The 12,510-nt window shown below is 40.1% G+C and overlaps 1 protein-coding gene across 4 annotated transcripts in view; it reads right to left on the bottom strand.

Annotated features, from left to right (window-relative positions):
• Positions 1–1,508: 1,508 nt before the first annotated feature.
• LOC120944061 (sodium channel protein type 2 subunit alpha-like) overlaps positions 1,509–12,510 on the bottom strand; it is a 199,012-nt gene continuing 188,010 nt past the window's right edge. For all 4 annotated transcript variants that reach the window (XM_040357836.1, XM_040357838.1, XM_040357835.1 and 1 more), the window contains exons 25-27: positions 10,757–10,861; positions 9,994–10,264; positions 1,509–5,645 (exon numbers count right to left, since the gene is read on the bottom strand). In XM_040357836.1, coding sequence (XP_040213770.1) covers positions 4,450–5,645; positions 9,994–10,264; positions 10,757–10,861 — 1,572 coding nt within the window. In that variant the 3' untranslated portion in view covers positions 1,509–4,449. The remainder of the gene's footprint in view (positions 5,646–9,993; positions 10,265–10,756; positions 10,862–12,510) is intronic.

The raw sequence follows: 12,510 nt of genomic DNA, 5'->3' as shown, positions 1-12,510 counted from the left end.
AATTCACATTGGTTGGAGAGGACATTGATCAATATACACGTTTATCCACAGATTGGGTTCCTAGATTGTTGGAGCCATAACATATTATTGTACATCACTGTCATTTATATATACCACTGTATTTGTGTTCATTTTTATTCATAGGTACTAATACACATACTTGGGCTTTATGCCCTTTATTTTGTGTTCCTTGACGAGGAATACCATTTTCCTGTTGTAGCGCAGTTATCCCTTTATCACACAACATTTAGCAACTCACGCAGTTGATGATTAAAACTGGCACATCTAAGTATGCAAGCATCGTCACTACCTCCCAGAGTCAGGTAAAGCTGTCCACATAGACCGTCCTTCGCTCTCACCGCCATCAGTCTGCAATCGTGACCGGAAAGACTACCTTGCAGTAGGGCGATCTGAAAGCGAGACTTGAAGCGTGGAGCGCAGCATGGAAGGGAAGACGTTGATGGAGGTGCAGACGACGGTCTATGTGGACAGCTTTACCCCGGAGGCCTGCATATTTAGATGCACCTGTTTTAATCATCAACCTTGTGAGTTGCTAAATTAATCTTCATTAGATGTAACCATATTGCTACAATTAGAGGGGCCTCTCTTCTCTTTTATACTCAGTTGTGACATGACGCTACTTGTATCAAGACATCGCTTGTTTATCAAGTTAAAATTTATGAAAAAAATGTGCTAGTCTTGTAAACCACTCGCAGACCAAGTTGCTCTCAATCCAAGGTTTTACTGTATTTCAATTAAGGCGGCATAAAAATTATGACTTTTAAATGTCTTAATGTTATCCTTTTTTTTTTTTAACCGAGACCCAATACCATCTCAAACCCCTCTCTCCTAGGCAGCAGGCTGTAGAAAAGTATGACTAGTCTCTTTGTCGTATGACATGGCCCCTGCACACCTACAGTGCTGGAATTGGCAAAGCTCACACATTTTACTGATTGCAATGGTCATAATTCTGACTAAGCAGGGGGGGAAGCATCAGACATCGACAACGAGACTGCTGCTCACACACATAGAGCACCAGCACTTCTCTGCAGCATGCTGCCTAGGGAATAGAAGTTGTGATGGTGTTTGGGCTCTGTTATAAAGAAGATAATCGTAAGACATTTAAACATTATATTTTTTTGCTTAAACTGGCCTTTGAAAGTGATTACAGACATGAGTTAATGACCTGTTTATTTTTGAAAGACGTATCACAAGCAGGTATACTGTTATTGACCAAGTGTGGCAGTAAACACATTTTGCAGACATCCCCAGTATCAATATTGCAGGAATGATGGTGGTTTTAGAGAAATTCACCTCAGCCAATTGACCACCCCTTCCACTAACATAAGTCATCTATGGATTTTCTTTCACAGTTGAAAAGTATCCAATGCCATTGCTCAGCCTAACTCAAGCTACTCGAAACTGACCAGGTTAGGTTTACTTTAATTTGCACTTGTATGAAAAATCCACAGACTGAAACTGAAAAACACAGAGCCGGAAGACAAATATACAATACAAAATGTAATCTTTATTCTTTTGGCTTGTTTGTAATGTAGTTAGCTGTAACTTTAGGTAATAGCATTTTCCTGCATGCAGTTCACAGTACACTACAAGTCATTATTCCTGGAAAGCAAAGGAGTCTACATTGAATGTCATCGTGTGTCCAAAACAGAACTGAAGGTAACATGGTGTCGTAAGCAAAGTCATGTTCTTTTGAAGAAATGAAGCATGTGGATCCCACACATTGGCTAAACATTCCAGTGCAGCATGAATTAACAATAGTAGAATGAGTAATTCAGTTAGACTTTAGAAACAAAAAGTAAACTATATTTAAGTCTAATCTGCGCTTTGCCAGCTTTGGATAAACTGCATTTCCTAGAAGGTTTTAATCAGGATTTTTAAACTGACAGCACATTCCAAAATTTGCAGCTTAAAGAGCACCTGTTAGCTGCACAAAATTGCCATTATTATCCAGCACAAAGTAAATCCATTAAAAATTAGAGGCACAGTAGAGGTAGCCAATTTGAGCTGAGGTAGTATTCAAAGGAATGCGTTCAATAACGTCTCTATAAGCCCTTCATGTAACTGAGGCTTGAAGTGCTTCAGTTATGGTGTTGTATCCAAGAATTAACAGTTAGCATTCCAGTGGATATTGCCTCAGCTCTGGATAACCCAGAAAGTGCCTTTGATTTTTCTGGTTTTTGGTGAATACAGAGCGACTTTCTAATGACTTTTACATCATTGTTGCTTAATTCTAAAGACAAACACCTTGGTACTGGGGCTACTTGTTGGTCGGGATTCAGGCCCCACATTCCATGAAGATCTCAAGCCCACAAATTACTATGAGCCGATTACGTACCGATTTTGGCCCATAAATGTCCATGTACAGAGTCAGATGCCCTATCACCGCTGTTAGAGCAGCAGGTTCCCTAAACCGTATGCAAATCAACCAAAAATACAACTATATTTAACCTTTCCAGCCATCACTTTATGAAAGAACTTGTTGCTCAAGTATGCGGAGTACCCTGGTGCTAAAAAGGTTAAATCCCTGATGCAGGCATATCTCGCAGTTTCTGCATATTTAACCTGGTGTTTTCTAAAGTACATCTTCAACATAAACATATTTTTCTTGTGCGAGCTGTGGTCCCCAATTTCACACATTTACTTTCACATTCAGCATGTGCACCAAAAAAACCCCCCCAAAAATTATAATAAAATAGCAAAATTTACAACTCTTATTTTTTTATTTGCAAAGCTCTCCAATTTAATAGTGCTAAGTGTGGGCGAGTACGAAAAGTGACCACAACATTAACCCCTGAAGTTTAGTTAATTTTTTTTCTTCTCTTCTCTTATGTACAAAATGCTGAAAAATAAAGCTAAATGAATATTTACAGTATTTATAGAATCAGTTTGTTTAAAAACTCTTGTGTCCTTGAATGCAGTTTGCAACATTTCCAATTTTTTGTCTAGATCGATACAAAACGCTTCGTAACAAAAGCAAAAATAACAGAATGCAAAAAAAACTCAAGAAGAGAAACAAAAATAAGATGGAACATAAAAGAAAAGCTGCAAACTATTGCTTAACCAGTTCGAACTGCAGAGCAGCAGCCAAGAGGTTAACAACAAAGAAATCAGAACTCACTGAATTTGTCTTACTTAACCAACGACGTATGGCTTTCCATAATATACTGCTAGACGGTGGGGAAATAAAACATCATAAGCAGCCCAGGCAATATGAACATGCACCTGTGATAGCGTCCAAACTATTTATATTGGTACAGATATTTTTTTTCTATTATTTTCCAGAAGCTTGCAAACTACACATAATGTGGTACATATTTGATGCAATAAATACTGTGCCCAAATCATTATTTCCTTGCTCAAACATCCACCACGTAGTAAAGGAGCTATTTACATACTGTTACACAGGCAATTCCATTGGCTTGTACAAAGTCAACCTTGCTGACAAGCTGAAGATGGCCAAAGAATAATGCAGGATAAAGCCTAAAAAAATGGATTTTGGTCAACCTGTGCAGTCAAATAAATAAATTTCACTCAAACCAAGTTGTAAATGTAATTAATCCCTTCAGGCACCATAACTTTACCAATTTCTTGCATAAAAATTATCCTATCTTCCCCGTGACATGGGGGTTAAATTGGGGCAAAACAGGCACCTTTCAACTTTGTTTATGTGACACTGCATGAACAGTTAAGCACCTCAACAAATAGTGTCACATAATGGTCATCTTTTTTTAAGCTCCTTTTTTTTTTGTTTTTTTTTGTTTTTTACCCCCATGCATGACCTATGAGCCTGACATGCTTTCATGCAATCACTTTTCTTCATATATGTTATAGAGAAAGATATTGAAGAACACCTGGTTCCCATACCTTTGAAGTCGTTATTATCAGCTCCTTCCCAACATAAAACCCATTTACAAAAATAGTCGCATATAATTGTAGAGAACCTATGAATTCAAAAAAAGGATGAATCCATAAACATAGAACTTGTAAACATATGGCAATTATGGCAGTTGAAATGCAAACAGTGGATACAAGTACTTTACTAAAGTGTTCAACACACAAAAAAAAACAATAGGTTTGTATCCCACAAAATGGTCCCCATTCCGCACAGTCTGAGTAGCCATTTTGACTATCTTCTTCAGCAGTGTCAGCTGGGAAATCAACCCCTTTACTTCCTAAGTGGCCAGCAAAACATCCCTGGGCGATGCATTGCAAGCCTCTATAGCAGTGAAGTGGTTAAAACAGTAACCTCCAGTCAAGGGCATCGAGCGTCTTTGTAGTCCATTCCTGACAGGGGGTCACTGTCATACAGTAGGCACTGACCATAAGTACATAATTTTAAGAACTGTCAGTTTGGCATAATTCTCTGAAAGGAGTCCTGCTGACATAAATAATGTTCACAGGCTGTAAACATTTTGCCACAAAAGGTTACTTCTTACGCTCCCTGATATCTTTTGCCCTGTCTTCTTTCTCTGTTTTATCTTTTTCATGTTTCTCTTTGTCTGGTTTTGTAACACTGTCATATGATGGGGGAGACGTTGTCGAGGGTGTTATGTCTACTTTGTCTGTTGTAGAGTTCCCATTGAGTCGATCACTCAGTACGTCCTTTCGTGTTATTAGACTGTCTGCATCTTTGTCTTTAGCATTATGGTACAGAAAGGAAGCACGATGTATGGTTTTCCTCAACATATAACTTCGAAAGGCGCGCTGGATCACAACAGCAGACAGTTCCTCTTGTTTTCTACGTAATGTAGAAGTGATTGGTTCATAGGAGACCTTTGAAGGGTTGGAAGCCATAAAACGCTCCTCCATTGGTTGACGGAGATTATCCATTTCGTCTCCTTCTCCCAACACTCGCTTTGTAAAAGCAAATAGGATGTCAAGGCAGTGAATTCTGTCACCACTTACCATGGGAAGATCCATTGCAATAAGCTGTACATTGTTTGGTTTTGGCATACGAAGAGGTGGATCTAGAGCATCAGCAAAGTCAGTCAACTTATGGTATTGAATGAACTGTGATGCATCTGAATCAAACTTTTCCCAGACTTCATAGAACATTTCAAAGTCATCCTCTCCAAGAGGTTCTGCACTTTCCTCTGTTGCAACACCAAAGTTCTCTAAAATTACAGCGATATACATGTTTACCACCACTAAAAAGGATATGATGATATAACTTACAAAGAAGAAAATCCCAACAGAGGGGTTACCACAATCCCCTTTTACGGAACTTCCAGGATGTTCTATAGCTGGATCACAGTCTGGGTATTTACTGTTGAGAATAGGATTTAACAAGCCATCCCACCCAGCTGATGTTGTAATCATGAATAAACAAATCATACTGTTGCCAAAAGTTTCGAAATTGTACATGTCATCAATGCCACTTTCCTTCTTGACATAGGCAAAGTTGGACATTCCAAAGATAGCATAAATGAACATCACAAGGAAAAGTAGTAATCCTATGTTAAACAAAGCAGGGAGTGACATCATCAAAGCAAACAGCAAAGTACGAATGCCTTTTGCTCCTTTGATGAGACGCAGGATACGTCCTATTCTGGCAAGTCTTATTACTCTGAACAAGGTTGGTGATACAAAGTATTTTTCAATCAGATCAGCAAGGAACATACCTATGGGCAAAAGGAGGAAAAGCAAAAATGAGCACACATACAATATATTAAACAAACATATGACTTCAATAACATTTTGCAAAGCAGAGCTGGAAGGCTACACTAAAAAGTGTCAGAATTCATTAGTAGATCTAATCCAAATTACTTTAAAGCTGAAAGCCACTTTACCCGTTAGCTGAAGGCAGCTTGATGCTGTAGAAATCTGTGCAGGGATGTCCTTTCCTGCTGCTGAACCTCCAGTGCTGCAGGGGTTAAAGTAGACAAACTTTTTTTTTAATTTTGAATAGAGTAGGGGATGGTTATAACCATCTGTGTCCCATTGTAGAGATTTCTCTTCACTTCCTGTCCCATAGCCAAACAGGAAAAGAGAGAATTAAGGGAATTCCTGTTTCCACAGGTCACCAGAACTAGTGTCCCAGTTTGAAGATTTCTCCTCTATTACTTTTCTGGGGACATCCCAAAATGTGGGATTTTCTCTTACTTTCACTTTCAATGATAATGGAAAACAGGACAAATAGAGAGAGTGAATCTCCCTAGCGGGGACACAGACAGCCATAAAAACTTGACAGATGCTCTAATCCCTCTTCACTCTATCCAAAACTAAAGGAAGTTTTGCCTTTAGTTATACTTTAATAGCTTCAGGTCTCCTGTGAAAGTGCTGTAAAAAAAAGTCCACGATGAGGACCCGTCCCCTCCTTATTCATTAAGACATGTTTTTTCATTGCTATCACCACCTGCAACGTGACCTGTGAATGAAGGAGAGAGTCATCAGACTCTCCCCTATTCACACATCATGTTGCAGGCAATGAAAGACACAAAACAACTTTTAACACTGGGGGGAGGGGGCATCTGGACCTTTTTAAGACAAGCTTCACAGAAAACCTGAAGATTTTAAGCCCTGCGCCGTGGGAGGTTCAGCGGAGAAGATTCCTCCAGGATCCAACTGCCTTTACGATGTGGGACATCCTTCATTACAGGTAAGTTAGCTCACTAAAGCTAACTTGTAGTGCAAAGTGGATTTCACTTAAGCAAATAAACCCCAATGCGTCATTTAGTAAGGGTTTAGGTCTATTAACTACTATGGGAACTCATTAGTGAATGTCTTTCCCCTGAGTAGGTGCGTGTGATAGGTGCTGGGAATCTAAAGTGGTTGTAAACCCTTAGAAAAAAATATATTAAAAAAACCCTGCAAGACAAAGGCATAATGAGCTAGTATGCTAGCTCATTCTGAATTACTTACCTTACATTGAAGCCCCCTCAGCGGTCATGGCCCCCTCCCTCTGTCTGCGACATCTCCCCCTGGAGGTTACTTCCGGTTATTGTGGCTCCGGTGCTTTGATTGCCAAAGACACATATGTGCTATTGCTTCAGTTTGCCCAATGAGCATGTGCCAGTGACATCAGCACATGCAGGGGACAGGTGATATCTCCTAAACCATACAGGTTTAGGAAGGTTTAGGAGATATCCTGGGTAGCTACAGGTAAGCCTTATTATAGGCTTACCTGTAGCATAAAGTGGTCTATCAGGCCCCATACACACGAGAGAATTTATCCGCGGATACGGTCCAGCGGACCTTTTCCACGGATAAATCCTCTCAAAGATTTCCGCAGATTTCTATGCGATGGAGTGTACTCACCATCGCATTGAAATCCGCGCGGAAATCCTCTGGCGATGACGTGTCGCGCCGTCGCCGCGATTATGACGCGGCGACGGGCGCGACGCTGTCATATAAGGAATTCCACGCATGCGTCAAATCATTACGACGTGTGCGGGGAATCCCTTTGGACGGATGGATCCGGTGAGTCTGTACAGACGAGCGGATCCATCCGTTGGGATGGATTCCAGCAGATGGATTTGTTCTGCATGTCAGCGAATATCCATCTGCTGGAAATCCATCCCAGGGGAGATTTATCCGCGGATAAATATCCGCTGGCGTGTACACACCATAGGATCTATCCGCTGAAACCCATTTGATGGGATTTATCTGCGGATAGATTCTATGGTGTGTATGGGGCCTAAGGATCGCCAGAGGATTTCCGCGCGGATTTCAATGCGATGGTGAGTACACTCCATCGCATAGAAATCTGCGGAAATCTTTGAGAGGATTTATCCGTGGAAACGGTCCGCTGGACCGTATCCGCGGATAAATTCTCTCGTGTGTATGGGGCCTAAGGGTTTACAACCACTTTAAGCCATTGTTGGCAGATTATGGCAAGATATGCTGACAGCGAAAACTAGACACATCTTTGAAACCTTCCATGACCTTATGTACTAATACTGTCATTTTATACTCCTTTAAGCAAAGTGTATCGTATGTTGAATAATTTTTGATGTTTGTTTCAATTTACATTTAATGATATTTAATAATACACGTAATAATAACTATTAATACAGGAAATTGATAAAGTTTTATAATGTTTTTGTTGTCTACACTTTGGTAACATATCATCATATTTGCAGTCACTTATTAAATTGGATATGTTAAGAAAACTTACTATGCTATAGTTATGCTACTTTATATGTTCAGTTATACCCTCTAAGGCTGGGTTCACACTATGTGCGACGTGGGGCACAGCAGGGGGTCCGGTGAGTCCCCGTTCACAGCTTCAGGCCTGAATTAGGTCTGAATTTTTGCCTGAATTTGGACCTGAAATGGAGCCAAAGATGCACAGAACCCTTCTGCTGTGTGCTCTGCGGCCGCCCTAGGGATGTGTGAACCGGCTCCATTAAAAGCCAGTCACAGTCTCCTGTCATGTGAATTGGATGCAGGAAAACCACATCCAATTCCCATAAGTGTGAACCCAGCCTAAACACCTTCATTTAGAGCTCAGAACTTTCAAGGTTCCCTGAAAAGAACTAGAGAACCATGTCTTTTTATTCTGCTGATTACATTTTAAACTGTGAACCCAATCACTAAAATCTCATGTAAGCTTTTGTAAAGTTAAAAGAGAAGTATGGGAATTGTGTCTTTTTTTAGAATCATACTTACCTAGGTGGATGCAGTATTGGTCTAACAATGAGAACTGAGTAATCAAACACCGCTGATCGCTCAGTTCTCACAGCTTTATGAGAAGAGAACTGGTGACTGTCAGTCACCGGCTCTCTGCTCTCCCCCCCTCCCCCACGCTCTCACTGGAGCGCTGGGCTGTGGAGGGGGCAGGAACGGTCATCTTAGGCCTCGTACACACGACCGAGTTTCTCTGAAAAAAAAAGCAAGAAACTTGCTGGGATTTTTTTTTTGCCGAGGAAACCGGTCGTGTGTACATTTTTCGATGAGCAAACTGTCGTGGATCCCGTGGAGCCAAAAAGAGAGCATGTCTTCTTTTTCCTCGACGGGAATGGAGAAACTTGCCTTGTCGAGTTCCTCGACAGCCTAACAAGGAACTCGACGAGGAAAACGATGTGTTTCGCCTGTCGAGTTCCTCGGTCGTGTATACGAGGCTTCAGGCTTTCAGCGGCTTGCTGAGAGGCCTAGCTGGGTGCCGGTCCAGGCATGTGGGCGGATCCTGACCATATGGTTGTGATCTTTCCCGAGCCTGGACCGACTCTGTAACATCAGCCAACAACAAGCTTTGGCTGTACTTCTTCTTTAATGTAATTTTGCAATATTTGAAAATTTGAAGCTTTAAAATAACACATGGTAACCGTGTCATGAAGGTCCTTTTTCAAGCACTTCCTGATATAAGGTGACCACGCTCTGTCCCAGTCTTCCAATTGTACTTATGCATTGTTACCCTGTTGCATGGCCTTCCAGTAAAGACTACAAATAACCATTTTAACACACATTAGGCAGGTATGGTCTGCTGTTGTCACTATCAAGAAACCTGCCCTGGGAAATGCCATACATTCATCTGTACACTTCTTCGAGCGAGTGTATGTGGACAAGAACTGGCTGCAAAGAGACTGCAGAAAATTAGCAGCACTGAAATACGGCAAAGAATAGTAAAACATCTAACTTAATAAAAAAATGGCAAGTGTTTGTGATACACAATGCTTTAGCAAATTATATATCATTAATTTAGGATTTTCTTGTATTTTTGGAAAACAATGAATTGCAGTTGTCATAGTTCTTGCCTTAACCAAAAAATATTTGTATATACTTGGTAAAACATATTTTGCATCATCATCTTCATTCTATATTTTGATAATCTGCATCATATTTGTGAAGAAGTAGGAGGCATCGGTCCTTTTTGGTCTGTCCAGAAGAGCTCTTCTGTTAGGTAATTCTTGGAAGAGCTCCAGCATAAGCCTTCCAGAGGTCAACTATCTAAGAGGCCTTCACCATCTCCTCTGTCCTCCTTTAACTTTTAGAATTCATGATCTCCCTTCTAGTTATTGATATACCTACCTACTATAGAGAGAATGACAACCACAAAATCAAATATATTCCATCCCATTGTGAAGTAGTAATGTCGTAAAGAAATAAGCTTGAGTACGCATTCTCCGGTGAAGAGCACAATGAAGACTGCATTAACCCTGTACAAGATATTTTCCATTTCATCGCTCTGGTCGTCTGTCTCTATCATCATTGTTACCATGTTCAAGCAAATCAAAATCATAATGGTGATGTCAAATGGTTGCATGGACACAAAATCAAAGACAGCACCTTGGAATTTATTCTGAAATACACAAAACAAGAAGTTACTTTATATTATAGTTATTTATTTTGTCATTTTAGTAAAAAAAGATGTTGCAAACACTTTTTTTCTATCCTGCAAGTTCACATGCAACCTTTCAATACTTGTTGCATGTCACTTGTACCAAAGCAGTTCTTAGTAGAAGTGGGAACACTGAACTGTAAAGCGGGCTGTAATGTCATTGATTTCTGGCAGTCTCCTGTAATGTGTCCTCAACCACACCTGTAGCGTGTCCATAGTGTCCTACCATCTCCTGTAGTATGTCTCAGCCAGTTTATTTTAGCATTACATGTAATATATATTATGAGCAGCCCCCTGGTGGTATCATAAGCAAGCCCCCTTTACACCTTCTAAGTTGATCACCACTGTTGCAGGCTCATAGACTCTGAGACATTTTACCTATGTGCAGTTCATCTTCTTAATATCATTTGTCTTCTAATAAGAGTTATTTTATAAAATGGTAAAATTACTCACATGTGGCCTAGGGACAGGTTTTTGTGGCTTTTTGGATCCTAGTTTTTTCATGGCATTGTAATATTTCTTTTGTTCTTCTGTCATGAAGATATCTTGACCTCCAAATTATAGGAAAAAAACATAAAAATGGTTATGACAAAGCAACCACTTGTATAACAGAATTATAACGTACTTTATGTAAACCCAAAAACTCCACCCTGTAACCCTAATAGCTTTATGATTTTTTTTTTCTCCAGCTTTATTAATAAAGTTAACTCTAAACATTCATGCCTGGTCATTTTTTTTGTTCAGAGTGACAATGCTCACCCACTGCCATACAATGCAGCAGTTTCACTCTTTATGTGCACTCCTGCTGTGCCTGCACGCTTGGTTAACTTACAGGAGGAGGGGTTAAACTTTAGGATCATTGAGTCATGTTAAAAGTAACCAGCCACAAACGCGTCAGCCAGTTCACAGAGGTCCACAGAGAAAGCAGTTGCGTAAACGCTAACAAAATCAAAGGTTAGTTTTATTTGTAAATTGTTTCTTAACTGTTTTTATACTTTGGCTGCATTTATTTCATTATTATTATTTTTTTATATTGGGTTTACATCTGATTTAAAGTAAACTGGCTCTTGAAAAAATATAGACATAAACTAGTAGCTTTCATCTTTACAAGATCCAGGTTGGCAGTGGCTAGACCTCGGAAGGTGCCCATGAATTGGTGAAAACTAAGTTGTCGTGGATCATGATCGATGAATGCCTTTCGGCAATATTGCTGGATAAGCAAGTCATCTTTGATAAAGTCTGAGAACCTTGGATTAAATATTTATCCAAAGCCTAGATATCTGTACCTTGTAATGCCTAGATAGTCAGAGGTGCACACCACTCATTCTCTTACCCTCTTCTATCTTTCCTTCCCTTTCTTCCCTTTTTTACTGGCTTTTCTTTCCTTGTCTTCTTTTTTAGCAACCAGTGAACTACACATTATGTGTAGCATTGTGGGGACTTAGATTCTAATTACAGCTCAGATCCCTTGTTTGACTTCTTTTCCCCCACTTATCTCATGTTATATAACTTTATTGATTTTAGCCACCTAGTCATGTGGTTGTAGCTCCACTCTCTCCCTTCTCATAGAGCCCAGGGAGCGACAGGAAACCTAGAATAGGTCAACTCTTTTGTTATTTGTTTTCTATCTCCTGTTTATTATGTTACAGCAAAGCAATATCACAGGTATATTTGTAGAATATGTCATTATGTTCATACTTCTATACCCTGATGTATCTTCCGGGATGCTGTAATACCTGTCCAATGTGAAAAATCTCTTGTTTCTGAGTTTGATATGTAAACTCTCAATAAAAATTATTGGACAATAAAAAATATAGTGTTCAGTGAGCTCTATTGTAGGTGGAGCTGAACTACCGTTTTCGTCTATATGACCTGCTGGAGTCTGGACTGTCTGTAACATTAATTTGTGTCTGAGCCACTAGCTAAAATCATCAATATTCCCACATTAAAGGAGAAGTATGAGTTTTCTTTTATTTGTATATTCATACTTACCTAGGTGGATACAGCATCAGGCCGATGCTTCAGCTGTCCCTCGGCGTCTCTGCACTGAGAACCAAGCCACCGAACATCACCAATGTGTCAGTCAGTATCTCTGCTCCTCCACACTCATTGGAGCGCTGAGCTGTGGAGGGGCAGAGAGCGACCATCTTAGCGTCTCAGCGGCTCACTGAGATTGCCATCAGTCAAGGCAGCTTGGCACATTCAGA

The sequence above is a fragment of the Rana temporaria genome, chromosome 6 (genome assembly GCF_905171775.1).
Source record: "Rana temporaria chromosome 6, aRanTem1.1, whole genome shotgun sequence".
NCBI lineage: Eukaryota > Metazoa > Chordata > Amphibia > Anura > Ranidae > Rana > Rana temporaria.
Note: the sequence above shows the minus strand (reverse complement) of the source record. Positions and strands in the feature narration are given on the sequence as shown.